Source organism: Ornithorhynchus anatinus, chromosome 20, assembly GCF_004115215.2.
Source record: "Ornithorhynchus anatinus isolate Pmale09 chromosome 20, mOrnAna1.pri.v4, whole genome shotgun sequence".
Taxonomy (NCBI): Eukaryota; Metazoa; Chordata; class Mammalia; order Monotremata; family Ornithorhynchidae; genus Ornithorhynchus; species Ornithorhynchus anatinus.
The window spans coordinates 21,763,803-21,781,443 of record NC_041747.1 but is presented as its reverse complement, the minus strand read 5'-3'; the positions used below and the strand labels follow the sequence as shown (position 1 = coordinate 21,781,443).

Sequence of the window (17,641 nt, the reverse complement as noted above, 5' to 3'; positions counted from 1 at the left end):
ACATCATATACTGCACAGCTACAGCTGTTATTAGCTTCACCAAGACTGGTTGGATGAAAATGAAGATGAGGCCAAGCTGATGCCGGAGACCATGCAAAATCAACATCGAGCATGGATCAAAGAGCCCTACAGCTAAAAAAGTGGTGTAACGGAGCACCAAGCAGCTAATACAAACCCAGGTTTGCCATATTGAAGGAGAAGCAATGGCTGAAGAAAGCTGAGGAGTTGTAGAACAGCAAGAAGTTAGAAAGAATAGCAAGATAATTTTAAGAGCTTTTTCCAGACTGTGGACTTAAATCCAGTTGTGCTTATCCCATCCTAAATGCGGAGAAATCACAACTGCTGAGTGCTTGTGTTGCGATTCTGTTAGGTAGGCTGAACATAACAGAGTTCTCAATTGGCCACTGATAGTTTTGGATATCTCTATATGTGAGCTCCTACATTTTGAGGTTTTGCATTTCCATGAAACCCATCAGAGGTACTGAAGACTAAAAATGAGGCTTCAGATGGAAAAGTCTCTGATGCAGATGACATTCCCATGGAGGCATACAAGTATGATGTGCACAACCTTACCAGAAAACTTTCAATCAACTGTGCACAGTCTGGGGACCAGAAGAAATACCACAGGATTTCAAAGATGGTCATGCTGTCTATCCCCACAGAATGAAGGGAAACTGTCCCTCATGAGACGCAGTTTGGCCTAATGGATAGAGCATGGGCCTGGGAGTCAGAAAGTCCTAGATTCTAATCCCACCTTAGCCACTTGTCTGTTTTGTATGACCTTGGATGAGTCACTTAACTTCTCTGTGCCTCGGTTACCTCATCTGAAAAATGGGGTTTAATCCTTTGAGCCCCACGCGGGAGAGGGACTGGGTCCAGCCTGCTTAGCTTGAATCTAGCCCAGTGCTTAGTACACAGTAAGCACTTAACAAGTACCATAATTATTATCATTATTATTACTGTTATGTGATCATCACCATGAGCTGGGGGAAAGATTATGTTATAGTAATACTGAACTAAGTGACCAGCTGGTGGAAAAAAAGTTCATGTGGGCTTTTAAGGTTTGACTGTGTAACTAAGATCTATACCACTAGACAACTTCAGGAGGAGAACAGGACCAGGGCTTTCCACAACCAATGAATCTCAACGGTTTGTAGGACAATCTCTGGAGGTTTGGTTGTTCGAAAAAGTCTGTTAACATCACAGACCACCCCACACTGGAGTTAGAGTCAAGATTTCTGGATCAAGACTGTTTCACTAGCACAAACAACATCAAGCAGGGCATTCTTGCACTGAGTCTATTCATCAAAATGCTCCCAGCCTTGCTGATCGCTACATTCTCAGGAGTGTGAAATGTGGGGCCTACTGCATTAGCCAGAAGGGAGCAACGACTTTATGCAAAAATAAAGGTGGCAAAAACTTTCACCCATGAGCTACTATTTGCAGATGACTGTACAACAGTGGCTAACACTCTTGGAGAGGTACGATTGTTTCATACATGTTGCTAAACATGCCAAACTGAAGCTTCAGTAAACGGGGCCTGCTTCAACGGCTTCCGTTGATGGTGTGCAGCTGAAAGATGTGACAAAAAGTTTGCTGCTTGGGCAATTAACTCCCATGAAATGCTGTTTTAGATGACCATATGAGATGTTTTGGCATGGTCATCGCAGAGTTTAGACAGGCAGATTTTCATCTCTAGAGGAAAGAAGAAATGAACATTTATCATACTGTCATCACAGTTTTGCTAAATGACTGTGTGGCATGAACACCAGACCAAAGAACTTGCCCATTTTCACTTGGGGTCCTTCAGGCACATAGCCACCATAAAATGACAAGGTCTCATTCTGATCACCTAAGTCCTGCAGGATCCCAGGCAACAAGACATCAGAGCTCAGCCAAGATGGTGCTGGTATCTGGCACAGGTGAATGATAAAATGATGTCCAAAAACTATCTTTTATGAGGTGCTCGGCATTGGAGCCCACTTCAGAATTGGCCAGAGGAAAAGGCAAAATGGCATCCTGAAGCCCAATCTCAGAATGTGCTTTGTGTGGCAACTTGTGGCACTAGAGATGCATGACTGCATATCTCGTGTTACCTCCTTGTGTACGGCCTGGGGTTGGCCATATGGCTCACACCTCGGCCTTTACACGTACCTCAAAACCTGGAAGTAGTGATGGAGGTGAGGGTCATCCATCGTTATGAGACTCCATCATCATCTTCGTCCTGATTTTGTAAGAGTTTACAATTTTTCCTAGACAAGCTTCTAGGAATGGTGTCTTAAATCTGATATGGGCTGGAGAGCAAATCCAGCAGCAGAAGCAGAATACCAACATGTGAATGGCAGAGTCAAAATTTTATATTTGAATGATTTAAAAAATGGCCAATCAAGAAAAATGTCAGTGTTACCTCCAAGGACCATGCCTGCTTGGCAGCACTTTCTTAGTCGACATGCTGGACAGTTTTTTCTTCTAATTTTGTCAACTATACAGTCATTTCTTCCAGCACATAAATAGTTATGTTGACCTACAAGTAAAAAGAAGAACAAAATTTACATTATCTTTAATGTTCCAGACTCTTCAGAGACTTTTGCTCATTTTAGGATTTCAGACGTTTGAAAACAAAAGGGCTATGCAATTACCTAAAAACCAAGACTAAAGGTGCTTTCTTCCAAGATTAAAAAAGACATAGTGCTTTAGCAATTGGAGTTAGAAAACCTTTAATGGTTTGAATCAAAACTGTGCAGAAAGTTTCAGGAGGTCTAGTAAAACGGCTTAAAATTTTAGGAAGCATCTCATACAGCACCTTCCTTTACATTCAAAATCCTGAAAAAGTTAAGAAGTCATTATGTTTTTCCGCTTCACATGCAAGAAGGTTCTTGCAATGTATCCTCTGGGTCCAGCTGGGAGGAAACTCAAATGCAGTTAGAAATTTACCAAAGAATGGAGCAGCAGCAGCAGCAGCAATCAGGAAAACATGAGAGTGCTTGCTGCAGCCAGTAATGGCTTCACTGAGTCGCAACACACTTAATAAAATCAGTAAATCAATCCATTATATTTACTGGATGCTTACTGTGTGCAGAGCACTGTACTAAGCACTTAAAAGAATACAAAGTAACAGATTTGGTCCCCTTCCCACAGTGAGCTTATAGTCTGGAGATAAGGGAAATGAGAAGGATTCTCTTCAAAAGGTCCTGCAACTCTTCATCAACAGCAGCAGCAGAAAGACCAATCTCCCCCTCTTTCTCCCTTCCATCCCAAAGTTGCTCCTTCCTTTAGTTTCCTTGGAAACCCTCAGATACCTCAGTAAACCCAATCCCAAGACCCATACAACCCAGTGACAACCCCAAACCTCCAAAACACCCCTTCTACAGGATTGCCTCTAAACCCTGGTACATTTCTCCCAACGGGGCACATCCACTCTTAGAAAACTGTCTGCAAGACTGGTAACATTTAGAAAAATATCTACCCATGGCCGCTAGAAAAATACCACTTCCCTTTGTTTTTGATGGCAAAAGTTGAGATTTGTCCCAGGATTTTAAGGCAAGGATCATGTTCTTCCTCTCAGGCCATTACCCACTATGTCACACAACATCATAAATTGTATTCACTGTCCAAATAGGTTCAATTTGAGAGATTCAGATTTATAAAGTCTCTAGATGGTAAGCTCTTCCTCTAGACTTAAGCTCCTCATGGGCAGGGAAAACGTCTTCCAACACTGTTTCATTGTATTCTCCCTAGTGAATAGTAGTACGGTGTTTGGAGTTGTACCGCTCTTTGCACACAGTAAGTGCTCAATAAATTCCATTGATTGATTGATAAAATCTATTCAACACTGAAGTCGGTGAAGAAAGAATCAACCACCAGATTCAGAAAGGCTATTTTGAATATAAAATTTTAGAAAGAGATAACACGAACACTGTACTAGTGGAGCAAAGCACGATCACAACTTGGAAAGCCAAGGACATTCTGGTAAAACAAAAGATAGCTGCCAATTTAATCCCATAAAACTACAAGCATGGAAATGTCTATGCACTAAGTAAAGAGCATATGAAAATAGTTTAAGAGGTCCTAGTGAAACTGTCAGAAGCAGAAGCTGAGTTAAGTCTATCTTTATAGCACTTTATCACATCTAGCCTCTGCTCTTCACCACACCTCACACCCTTACTGCTAATTGCTAATATGATGTGGCAAAGAAATCATTGAAAGGAGAAGCACAATGGAGGGAAGCAGCAAGCCTAGTGGTTAGAGCATGGGCCTGGAGTCAGAGGACCTGGGTTCTCATGCCAGCTCCGCCACTCATGTGCAGTGTAACTTTAGGCAAGTCACTTCCCTTCTCTGTGCCTCAGTTGCCTTATCTGCAAAATGGGGATTAACACTGTGAACCTTCTGATAGGTGGCAAAACTAAGGTGAAAAATTTGGTAGCCCTCCCATGCAAAATTAATGGTCACTTCAGATAAAGAGAGGGAGATGGAAAACGAGGAATTGAGTGTAGACAATAGGTCTGAGAAACGAGATAACAATGTTAAATAGGACAGTAGCTGAAAGGGGCTCTGGGAGTCACACAATATTCTAAATTCAGGTCATATTTAATATACTTAAAGGCAGAGAGAAAGAACATATATTCATTTGTCACGCACTATGCCAAGTAAGTTTAATTGGTACACTTTCCTTTGTAAGACCTTATAATCAATGCAGTTTTTTCTCACCAGTCATCAACCAGGGGTTTGGCCACCGCAGTTTGAATAACCATATTATTCTGTATACCATTTTGCTGACTGCTGCAAACAATTTTGATTAACTACAGTTTTCCATCACTTCCTATAAGTCATTTTAAATTATCCACCCTCTATTTGCCACCCTGAGATGATGCTCCAATGCTTTGGCCTTCATACCCACTTATGCTACAGTTGTAACTCTGTATTTTTCTCCCAACTGAATTATCTAAATTTATCATCTCCAAAAGAAAAGTGAGTGGTAAGTCCATTGTGCCCAACTCTGTTATATTGTACTTTCCCAAGTGCTTAGTACAGCACTCTGCACACAGTAAGCACCCAGTAAATATGATTTAAAGACTGACTTAGAAAACTGACAGAGTGCAAGGACAAAGATGTCTATGGAAAAGAAATTGGGGATCCCCTAGCATGTGGAGAGACAGTCGTGTCCATAGCAAGGTATTTTTGTAAAATCTGCTATGGAGATTATTAAGAAAAATAAGGACACACACCACATATGAAGTCACTGACCCATAACCCATAACCCATTTGACCCATAGGCCAGTGAATTTACTAATGAGTTTTACAACCACAGGAACTTTTAGAAACTTAATCTCAGCAGGTAGTGAGAGGAAGAAGTATTAGCATTACTAACATGAGCCAATACTGTTGACTGTTGCCTCTGAGCTGTGAGGAGTCTGAAATTCTCCTCCTTTAGCCACAACAGACCTTTGTTCTAATTTTGTGTATTTATCCATGTCTTTATGTTTTCTCAGTGATTTGCTTCATCTCTCCTTGTATATCTGTCATCAGTACCCTCTCCCGGCTTTATATTTTTAGAGTAGGAGTTCTTTGAAGGCAGGCACGCTTCGAAGGGTCCCACCTGTTTCCTTTTCCAACACTTAGTACAGCACTCTCTGCACAATACTATTACTACTACTACTAATAAAGTTCATAAAAGTATTTCCCTACATACACGTATTATTGCAGGTAGTTTGCAGGAAATAGAAAGCGGAAAGATATTTTCAAAGCTGGAGAAAAGGAGTGGAAGTCAATCCATTGATGTCTTCAGCCTCTTCCAGCTTTAAAATCGGGATGTGGCCATTTGGGCCAGAGAGCAGAACAGGAAGTCTAGAGTCAGGGTGAAAGAACCCTGAAGTAATGAACTCTAGGAGCTTCCTGGAGATTGTTGGAACTCTTTTATTGCTTTTTGGTCTGGTTTACATTCCATTCAGCTGAGTATGCTCAGAATGTGACAGATTAGAACCCATGGAACTCAATAAATTAAGAAGGTAATTAAAAAGAAAATCCCATCTGGCAAGCCACAGAATCACCAGATATTTTCCTGCAGTAAAGTTAGAGTAGAATCGCAGACAGCAAACCTAAGGCACTGAGAATTTGCTGAGGTTTGTAAGCTCCTTGATGCAGGGATCATGTCTACCAATTCCCTTGTATTGTACCCTCACTAGTGCTTAGTAAAGTACTGTGCACAGGGTACGGGCTCAGTAAATACTACTGTTTGATTGATAATCTCCTCCTCCCTCTCCCCAGTTTGGGTGGTGTTGGGATAAAATCTTCCTTGAAGGTGGATCATGTAGTTCTCCTCATTTTGAGTGATGCAAAATCACATCCAAGCCAATGTGGAATAATCCAGATAAAGTGAAATAACATTGATTAAGAGCTTTAAGCTATAAATTGCGAACCAGTCTGATCCAATTGAATCATGGGTTCTAACCCCAGCTCCACCACTTGTCAGCTGTGTGACTTCAGGCAAGTCACTTAACTTCTCTGTGCCCTGATACCTCATCTGTAAAATGGGGATTGAAACTGTGAGTCCCACGTGGGACAACCTAATAACTTTGTATCTCCCCCACAACTTAGAACAGTGCTTGGCACATAGTAAGCATTTAATAAATACCATCATTATTATTATTATTTGTCATAAGTGAAGGGCCTCCAGCAGGATGGAGTACCATCACCAGATGGACCACCATCACCAGATGGACCTACGGCAGTGCCTAGTACAAGGCTAAAGCAGGTCTGCAAATCCACAGAAGAAACTCTGTGGGAAAATCCCAAACCCAAACTGCGTTCAGATTTATAAGTTTCTTAGTTAAATGAGAATATCCCTTGGCTAAATTATTCCTGTGCGCATGCTTCGATTGCCCCTCTGATTACGTAGAGTTGCCGATTTTGCCTAGGAAAACAAGCAAGCCTGAGCACTTTGGATGGGGAAAAACCAGCTCTTCTCACTGAGTAGCTTAACTTCAATCATTAATCTTCCTGGCCAAGAGGAGTAGGAAAGCCTCCCAATTGAGGTATTTGGGGTTGGGCTCAAGAGGCAGCTAGGGTAAGGAGCTGTTCTCCTAATCATGTAGGCTATGGCCTGGAGGCCTAAGAGCCAATCCCAGAAAGCCAGCTATACCTGCGTAAAGAAACCCTGACTGGGGAGAACATGAGATTGGAAACTCAGCCAGATTTCCTAGAAATTAGCTCCAGAGGCAGGCTGGGTCACCTAAGGATGTAGTTAGGTAGCCACAGAAGCAGGGGCAGATATACGAATGATCTCATTTCTTACCATTTGCCTTCCCTCCCCACTTTCTTGTCCCTTTTGCCCTTTTCAGTCCCTTTTTGGAAGTGTCCAGGGAAGTTCAGTCTATTCAGAGGTTGGCAAGAGAGGTAAAGACATAGGGCCAGCTGCCGGGAACCACTAACAGAACTGAACTCCAGAAGTGGATCAATGAGTGTGTTTACTTGTCCTGTGTTCATGTTGTTGCAAATCCTGCTGCTACTTTGATTGCTTGGATGTTTGTGGCAGCGACAGTGACTGCTGCTGAGGTACAATAACTGTGTCTTTTCCAATGAGTGATTTCAGAGAAAACTGTTGCCATGCTGATGACACGGCAGAGAGTCGCTTTTGTCTGTCATAATAGCTTCTAATGGTGAATTAATAACCCTACGTCAACCTGTAAACGTAAGTAACCTCATCAATTCTCATGATAGCTCTCAATCCCAACCGTCTCATTCTATTTTGTATCTCTTCTGAATATTTCTTCAGTTAACTCACATTTCCAAAACAAAGACTGAACTCCTCATTTACATCCCTGTATAGTTCTGGATCTGATAAATTATCATCCCCATCGGGCAAATTAATAAAAGTGGTGCTCGATTCCCCTATATGCCTCTGACGTTCAAGCTGTAACCCGACCCCTTTAACTTTCTTTAGACTATTTCAATAAACTTTTCCTCCTAACATTCCCAACAAAACCTCCCTTCACATATTAGTCATCTCTTGGGCTGACTCCTGTAATCACATCTTCCTATTTCTCTACTTTTCAGTTTTCTAATGCCGTCAACTCAAAATTCTTGTCTAAAATCACTTTCCCTTCTCCCCACTTTGAGAATGTAATTCCCTTAAGTTCCTTCATCAGATTCCTTTAGCTCCTAGTGCAATATTCAGCCTTCTTTTTCTCACCTTGAAGGACCTCTGAACTCAAGTTTTGTTTTTTCTCTGTCTTCCTTTATTATCCATTGACCTGAGCTCCATTTCCAGAATTTTTTCCATGCTTCCTTCCCCATTACCGGCAAAGGTCTATTCCTCCTTGACTTCCAAAAGGGTATCCTGTCCTTTTTCATATCATTTCTGAAAATCCTGATCTTTCTTGATGTATTACCATGTGAAAAAGGTGGTACAGTGCTTATTCCTGAAGAGTTTCAAATAATTTTCTACAAAATTGAGGGAAAAATACAATTAAAATGTTGATATCAAGGAATAATCTGAAACTGTGACAGTAAGAAACATAAGGGATAGGTGCCACAAATACACAGATGTAGGGGAATGCACTTTGAATCAATGATATATTTTTTGAGTGTGTACTATGTGCAGAGCACTGTATAAGTGTTCGGGAGAGCATAATAACAAGAGAGTTGGTAGACATGATCCCTTCCCACAAGGAGCTTACAGTCCAGACAGAAGACACAATAGAAGACTCACTTTAGTAAAGCCCCTGAGGTATAAAATGCCTGCAAGCAAAATCCCATGGTAGATATGGCGTACAAAGTACAGAAATCTTCTTCACACTCACACAAAACTGGGGGGAAACATTTATTTACCTGTGATTATTGCAACCATCATCTGGAGTATATTGCACCCTCTCAAGTGCTTAGTACAGTGGTCTGCACACAGGAAGCATCCAATAAATAGGATCGACTGATGAATTGAGTAGATCCCCAAGAAGTCTTTCATGTTTGAGAAGTAGTAGACATTCAGCTTGAGTACGGTAACAGCCGTCCCCATAACTGGCTTCTCTCTCTTTTATCAACCTCATTCCATCTAAGGACATCCTGTTCTTCCTCAATAATATGTAATAATTCTACCATTCCCTTGCTATCTTTATTGCCACTATCCTGGTAAACATTCTCACCACCTCCCAAATGAACTAGAGAAATAATCTCTTTACTCGTTTTTTTCCTGGTCTCACCCCTCCTAAATTACCTAAAGCTGGGGTGATCCACCTTTCTTCTTTCTAAACTGCTTACTGTGTAAGATTTAACACCAAGATAAAATATTCTGTCTCAGATGAAGAATTTAAGAGGAGAGCTTCCGGAGAGTACAATTAGGAGGAATTATTTACTCAGAGTGAAAACAGTTATGCATATTGCCAAAATGGCAATCGATCATTTACTGAGTGTCTATGTGCAATGAACTGTACTAAGGACTTGGAGAAAACAACAGCATCAGGAACTATGATTCCTGCCCTCAAGGAGATGACAATCTAGTGGGGAGGAGACAGATGCTAAAATAAATGATCTTGATGGGAAGAAGTAATGTCCTCTCCTTCCAAATGGCTACTATGCTGATCTGAGCACTTATCCTGTCCTGCCTTAACTTTTACCTATCAGCCTCCTCGCTGACTTCTCTGCCTCCTGTCTCTCCCTACTTGAATCCTTACTTCAGTCTGCTAGCCAGATCATTTTTCTAAAATAATGTTCAGTCCACCTCTCCGCACTCCTCAAGAGCCTCCAACGTTTGCCCATCCAACTCCACATCAAACAGAAAGCCTTTAACTTTGGCTTTACAGCCCTCAATCACTTTGCCACCTCTTACCTCACCTTGCTGCTTGCCTATTACCATCCAGCCTGTATGCTGAACTCCTCTAATGCCAACCTACTCACTGTCCCTCAGTCTTGTCTATCTCGCCACTGATCCGAGCTCGCATCCTTCCTCTGGCCTGGAACTCTCCCCTCCTGCATGTAGGACAGATCATCACTCTCCCCACCTTCGAAGTATTATTAAAATCATACTTCTTCCCAGAGGGCTTCCCCGGCTAGGCCCCTATTTCCCCTACTCCCTCTCCCTTCTGTGACACCTATACACATGGATCCCTTTAAATCATTGCCATTCACTCCATCCTCAGCCCCACCGCACCTATGTTCATAGCCATAATTTATTTATTTTAAATGTCTGCCTCCCTCTCTAGAAGGTAAGCTCTTTTGTGAGTAGGGAACGTGACTACCAATTCTCTTGTATTTTACTCTCCCAAGCACTTAGTACAGTGCTCTGCACACAGTAAGAGCTCCATAAATAACCACTGATTGGTTAAAGATATTAACCTTTGTATTGAAGAGGGTAGGTACCCGAGAGCTTAAGAGATATAGAGGCACTGAAATGGGAGGTAGGGAATATAAGGTAGGGAGAATTCATTTGGGAGGGCTCCTGGTGGAGGAGAGATTTGAGAAAATCTTTGAAGATAGGGAAAGCAGTGGTCTGCCAAATTTTAAGAAGGAGAAATTTCCCGGCAGAAGGAATGGTGCGAGTGAGACGTCAGCAACAGGAGAGACAAGTTAAGGCGTTGAAACTAGGTTGTCTTGAGAAGAATGAGAAGAAGAATGTTCAAGCTGGGGTGTTGTGGGAGGAGAGACAATAAAAACTTGGAAAAAGAGAGTGGATAGGGTGCTTTAAAGGTATTTCTGCTTGATGCACAGAGGGATAGGCAATCGGAGGTATTTGAAGTTTGAGAAGAGGTGGTCAGAACAATGTTTTAGAAAAGTAACAAGGGCAGCAGCGTAAAGTAGGGGATGGAGATGGGAGAGATTTAGTTTTGTGTGACTGAGGAGGTTAAGCCAAGATATGAAAGGGGCCTGGACCTGTAAGGGGAGAGGGAGAAGGAGGATAAATTCTTGAAGTGTTTGTGGAGGAGGAATTTACAGGGTCTGGCGACCAACAGAATATAATATAATAATGTTGGTATTTGTTAAGCGCTTACTATGTCCAGACCACTGTTCTAAGTGCTGGGGTAGATACAGGGTAATCAGATTGTCCCTCGTGAGGCTCACCGTCTTAATCCCCATTTTACAGATGAGGTAATTGAGGCACAGAGAAGTTAAGTGATTTGCCCACAGTCACACAGCTGACAAGTGGCGGATCGGGATTCGAACCCATGACCTCTGACTCCTAAACCTGTGCTCTTTCCACTGAGCCACGCTGCTTCTAATATGAGGGGTAAAAGAGAGGGAGGAGTAGAGGAAAATGTCAAAGTTATGGGCTTAAGACGGAAAGGATGGAGGTGTTGTCAACTGTAAATGCTGGAGAAGCAGCACAGCCTGGGAACCAGAAGACCTGGGTTCTAATCTCAGCTCTGCCACTGGCTTGCTGTATGGCAAATCTCTGAAACTTCTCTGTGCCTCAGTTTCCTCATCTACACAATATGGGTTAAATACCTATTCTTCCTCCTACTTAGACTGTGAGGCCCTTGTGGGACAGGAACACTGTCTGATCTGATTATCTTGCATCTACCTGAGAACCCAATTCAGTATTTGGCGCATAGTAAGTGCTTAACAAATACTGTAATTACTATTACCAGAGGAGAGGATTTGGGAGGGAAGGTGAGCAGTACCTTTTTGGAACATATTGAGTTTGAGTTAACCCCTGGGATATCCTTGTGGAGGTGACCTGGAGGCAGGAGGAAGTTTGAGTTTGCAGAGAAGGATAGGGGTCGGGGCTAGTGACATATATCTGGGAGTCAAAAGAATCTCTCATGAATGTCTACGTAGATAAACTCAAGTGTAATTATGTGAAAGAACAGTAGTCAAGATCCCTTCTATTTGCATCTTAAAATGCCATTTGAAGTGCAATAAAAGTGTAATCAACTAAACATTCAAACCCCTCATTTATAAAGTATCAGGTTTTTAACAAACAAATATTTTATTAAAAGCTCTTTGGGGGCAGGGAATGTGTGTGTATATTGCTGTACTGCACTCTAAGTGCTTCATCCAGTGCTATGCACATGGTAAGGGCTCAATAAATACCACGGAATGAGTGAATGACAATGAAAATCACAACAGTACTATTACCCAAAGATTCCCCAGCACCACATATTTAAGCACTGCTTTGGATCTATACTGACAATACACTTCATATTTTGGGATTTTTTTTTCCCAATCAATGCACTTAGAATAGATCACGGAATTTTCAAACATTTTTAAAATGTGGTATGTATTGACACAATTGACCATTTTCCAGGATACCTTAAGATAGAAAAACAGTATCATAGGTATACCAAGACCCCCCCAACACACTATTTTCCAGGGATCCGCTCAACCTATAGGTATTTGGCACACCGATTCCATATCTTTGAGGTCAGAAATCCCGCCTGCAGGGTGTAACAGAACAGAATATCCTCTCCTGACCCAAAGTAGATGCGAAGTGCTTGTTAGAAAGCATCCTCTTTTCAGAAATAAAACTGTTTTTGCCAACTACAAACTTGTAGGGCGTGAACCTCTCATACCCAGAACCTGGAGTGGGACAGGAAATGGTCAATTTTGATTATCTTACATCTACTCTTGTACACTGGCACAGAATAAGTTCTTAATAAATACCATAACTATCATCCTCCCCCTCTACACGCCCCCCCCCCCTTCCCCCCAAATAGGACAGGGACAGTCTGCTTATCTTGTCATTAGGTCAGTGTTTAACCTAGGGTTAGCACATGAGTGCTTAAATAAGCACCAGAGCTAACTGTAATTACAAACGCATTTTAAAATGCTTTCTAGGAAGTACTAGTTATAGCCTCGCTCCAAATTAATTACTTACCTTACTCGATGCCACTGAGCAGTAATTCACTGTAAGGGCATTTACTAAGGGCTGAGGTGGAAAAACAGCTAAAACAAAAAATCCACCACTACCACAGGCAAGTATTTTTTATTAACAGTAGAACATTTCTTCACTAAATTGATTATTAAAGGTGAAGCATCCTTATAAGAGTTTAAAATGTTAAATCAATGTGACGTAGCAAAAGAGCATCCCACCTTTAAGAGTCGACTGACAAAATCCTCGCATTATTCAAATTTGTCATGAAAGATGGACCAAGATAGTGATAAGAACAATTGAGATCATTACTCCAATGCATGCACAGCATTATTTAGTAACTAATTAGTTAATAATCAGTTTTAAAAATAGAATACGACAGCTTTTTTCAAGAATATAAAAATCAACTTTGAATCTACAAAAAGTATGTTTAGTCAAGAAAATCGATCCTCACAAAGAACAAATATACTGAGTTGGCTCTGGTTAACTTTTTTTAAATTTTTCTTATAACGTATGGATTTAACTGGATATGCTATATTTTTAAGTGATTTTAAATTCAGAGCCAGGCTTGTAGGGGATTACAGTCATGAACAGATGACATGGGTGTTTCTCACTTCACCACAAATCCACAGACCTGAATGCACTTTACAAACTAAGGGAGAACTCTTTAACTAGCATAATGATGGTTCCAATAAGATTTTGAAATTACTTTGGTTTTCTAATGAGTTATACCACATCTACTACTGAAAGCATCAAAAATAAAGTCAGCACCAGTAGAAAAATGTTATTTTAAATTATTCTGAAATAGCTTTAGATTGCCAAAGACTCAAGGCATTACTGTAGTAAAATATATTGAAAATGTGTCCGGACTCTATTGAGGCTTTATTTATATTGAAATAATTTGAAAAGAAAAAAATCCTACCTTCCATCGCCCTCTTAAAGAAGACCTTGCAGCTTCCACAGGTAAGTACCCCGTAGTGACAACCAGAAGCCTCATCACCACATATCAAGCAAATCTTCTGAGGTAATGATTCGAAACCATATTGTGGACTCTGACTGGCTTCAGTATCTGGCCTTATTAAAACAAACAACACACACAAAGTGAAGAGTAAAAGGTGTTTTTTTTTAACTAGTTCAAAAGTGTAAGAGGATCATATCTAAAAGCAATAACTGAAAAAGGTTTGCCCATAACTCGATCCCAATTTTATAATCTGTTAACATACAGTAGAACTGCTGTGAAATGAAAATGGTGCTTGTTTTAACTGCTATTCCTTGGGAATTATTAAATTGGTGACTAAAAAAAGATTATCAATCTGCTTCCTTATTCCCAGATCCATTCAGAAATGACAACCACTATTGCCTCTTGATGTTCACCCTAGCTATCTTGAGACCTGCCCTGGGAAAAGAGCATCCAATGCTAGTTGTATGCCAGGCCAGTCTAAAGTCATTTAACCACTGAACTGCTTTTCATATACCATACCATACCATGTGCCATCATTATTATTATTATTATACTATTTAGTCTCTAATAATTAAACTGTGTTACTCAGAAATTAGTTTAAAGAAATGATTGCACTGTTTTGGTCCTCGTGCATTTTGCTTTCGAACACATGAAGCACCTAGATGCTTTCACCGACCACTATTGAAAAAAGTTTAAGGCAACAACGACAAGGAGTTGCAGTTTTGCTTGGCAAAGACCAGGAGTTGCCGTTTTGCTTACCTTATACTGTTAAGAAACTGCAAAAGTAATTTCATCCTCTATCATTTTAAAGTCATTTGACACTTGAAAACATTATCCTCCCTTACTCCCCCCCCCCCCCCCCCCCCTTCACCCCCATCATTCAATTCTGGGGCTTGAAACCGTGAAGTGATAATAGGATAAAAATTAGTGGACTACTCGATGTCTCTGGTCGCAAAATCATCCCACCGTTCTAAGATTATATTGGACAAACTGATGGCTTTCAGCCCCGGCAGGCGTGGGAAAAGTTTGCCCTGCAACATGGCCTTGAGTTTCGGCTTTCGGTTCCCTTATTCTCCCCGTCCCGGGGAAAACTTCCTCGGGGCCCCCTCGCTGTATCCTCCGATACCCAGCGAAATGTTGGTATTTCGGTGGGAAATATGAAGCGGGGAGGGTGACTCCTATTGTGGCCCAGGACCAGGACCAGCACCAGCACCAGCACCAGATCAAGACCAGCACCAGGACCAGGACCAGCACCAGATCAGGACCAGGACCGGACTAGGCCCAGCACCAGATCAGCACCGGGACTAGGACGAGGACGAGGACCAGCACCGGAACAGGACCAGGACCGGCACCAGATCAGGACTAGGACCAGCACCAGCACCAGGACCTGACCAGGACCAGCACCAGGACCAGGACCAGCACCAGGACCGGTCCCAGGACCCGGACCCCCAGGGTCAGCAGGAGGGCTCTCCGGGGGTGCCTGCCGCTTTTTAGCCCCACAAACGGCCCAGGACCGGGTAGGGACCCACCCCATCCCCCGGAGCCACCACCGCACCTGGCCAGGTGGGAAGGGACTCCCCCCCACCCCCCCGGTCCCCGGCTTTGGAGGAGCAGGGGAGGGGAGGCGGATGCAGCCGGGTTCGACGACGACAGGACAGGGGAGGCAGGTCCAGCCCGGGGTCCGGGGGGGTCCCGGGGCCATCCCCGCTTACCTCAGGTAGTTGAGATAGGGCTGGTAGACCTGGGCCAGCCCGTCCTTGAGGACGGCCGCCTGGTAGCCCAGCGGCGGGAGCCCGTTGAGGCCGAGAGGGGGGTAGAGGCCCGGGGAGGCGGAGGCCGAGGTGGAGGGGAGGCCGTCCCGAGGGAACAGCCCCCCGGGCCCGGCCGGACCCTTGCAGAGAGGGGGGCCGAAGGGCCCCGGGGGGCCGGCGGGAGGGCCGCCCGGAGGAAGAGGCGGCGGCGGCGGCGGCTGGGCCTCCGCCTTGTACAGGGCGCCCTCCAGGCTGGAGGAGGAGGACGAGGCGGCCCCGGGAGAGGCGGGGGCGGGCGGCAGGAGCAGGGAGACCCCCGAGCCGGGCCCCGCCTCGCCCTGCCTCTGCGGCGGCGGCTGGGGGCCGGCCGGGGGGTAATCCGGGCAGCCGGCCGGGAGGAGGTGAGTCCGGGGCGGCGGAGGGTCCCCGCCCTCCTCCTCCTCCTTGATCTTCAGCGGGGCGGCCTGGAAGTCCCCGAAGAGCGGGTAGGGCTGGTCCTTGGGGTCGAGGTCCGGGGGGTAAGGGTAGTCGGGGAAGGGGGCGGGCGAGGGCCCGGGGGGCGAGGGCCGGGGGCCGGGCTCGCCCTCCAGCAGCCGGCGGGTCCTGGTGGCCAGGAAGGCCGGGTCGAGGGCCAGCAGGGGCCCCGGCCCCAGGTGGAGCAGCGCGGGGGCCGGAGCGTCCAGCAGAGTGTCCAGCACGCCGTCCAGCAGCCCGGGGGCCTTGTCCGGAGGGGGCCCGGGGCAGCCGCCCGCCCGCTCGCCCCCGGCCGCCTTTCGGTCGCCCTGCCCGCCCGGCCGGGACGGGGAGGCGGAGGACGACGACGACGACGACGACGACGACGACGACGACGAGGAGGAGCAGGCGTCGAGCGTGCGGGGCAGGGTGGCGGCCTCCAACGAGGGACCGGCCCGGGGACCCTTGGGCCTCGGCTCCGTCATGGCCCGGGGGGGCGGGGGGCGGCAGGGACCCCCCTTCCTTCCCGTCCCCCCACCCCCCGGGGGAGGAGGAGGAGAGGAGGGGGGGCCCGCTTGGGTGGGGAGGGACCCGGGGGTCCGGATTCCCAGCACATCAGCAGTCCCCCGGACCCCCCATCCCCCCGGACGGGGGAAGAGGTCTCTTTCCCACGCCGAGACTCCGGACGTCCAGTCCTGGGGGGTGTCCCCCTCTTGGAGCCGGTCCTGGGGAGCGGGAGAAGGCCCAGGGCCCTGCCCGGGGGAAGCCAAGGGGGGGAAAGATGGGGGGAGGGAGGGATGGGGTTCCCGGGGGGGGGGGTTTCTCTGGGGGCGTTGGGGCTGGGGGTGACTGCTGCCGCCCGGTCCGGCCGCCTTCGTCCCCTCCGGCCGGGAGCAGGTGTGAGCCAGCCCAAGCCCGGCTGGCCGAGGACCAGCCCGGGGTGGAAGGAGGAGCCACGCCTCCGGGGGGGTGGGGGGGTGGGAGGGGATGCGTGGGGGATCCTGACGAGGGCCGAGACCCTCCCCCTTCCAAAACAACCAAAAATGAGGAGAGCCTCCCTCGACGGACCCCGGTTCCCCGTCGCCCAGCTTCTCGGGGGCGCCCGAACCCAGCCCCTCTTGGACCTCTTACTCCTCGACTGCTGGAATCGAGCAGGTCCGGCTCCGACTCCCCCTCCCCTAAATCGTCCAGCTCCGGCCTCCCTCCCCTAGGAAGCCCAGCTCCGGCCTCCCTTCCCCTCCTCTAAGTAGTCCAGCTCCGGCCTCCCCCGCCCCAGGTAGCCCAGCTCCGGCCTCCCTTCCCCTCCTCTAAGTAGTCCAGCTCCAGCCTCCCTCCCCCACCCCCCAGGTAGCCCAGCTCCGGCCTCCCCCCCTCTAGGTAGCCCAGCTCCGGCCTCCCCCACCCCCCAGGTAGCCCAGCTCCGGCCTCCCCCCCTCTAGGTAGCCCAGCTCCGGCCTCCCTTCCCCTCCTCTAAGTAGTCCAGCTCCGGCCTCCCTCCCCCTCCTCTAAGTAGTCCAGCTCCGGCCTCCCTCCCCCTCCCCTAAATAGCCCAGCTCCGGCCTCCCTCTCCTTCCCCTAAATAATTCTGTTACCCATTTGTACATTCCAAGCCTTTAGTACAGTGCTCTGCACATAGTGAGCGCTCAATAAATACTACTGAATGAATAAATAGCCCAG

At 46.0% G+C, this 17,641-nt stretch overlaps 1 protein-coding gene across 1 annotated transcript in view; it reads right to left on the bottom strand.

The window, feature by feature from the left end:
• PGR (progesterone receptor) overlaps positions 1-16,720 on the bottom strand; it is a 33,512-nt gene extending 16,792 nt beyond the window's left edge. Inside the window, exons 1-3 of the mRNA XM_039914917.1 lie at positions 15,473-16,720; positions 13,722-13,873; positions 2,408-2,524 (exon numbers count right to left, since the gene is read on the bottom strand). Coding sequence (XP_039770851.1) covers positions 2,408-2,524; positions 13,722-13,873; positions 15,473-16,449 — 1,246 coding nt within the window. The 5' untranslated portion in view covers positions 16,450-16,720. The remainder of the gene's footprint in view (positions 1-2,407; positions 2,525-13,721; positions 13,874-15,472) is intronic.
• Positions 16,721-17,641: the final 921 nt, after the last annotated feature.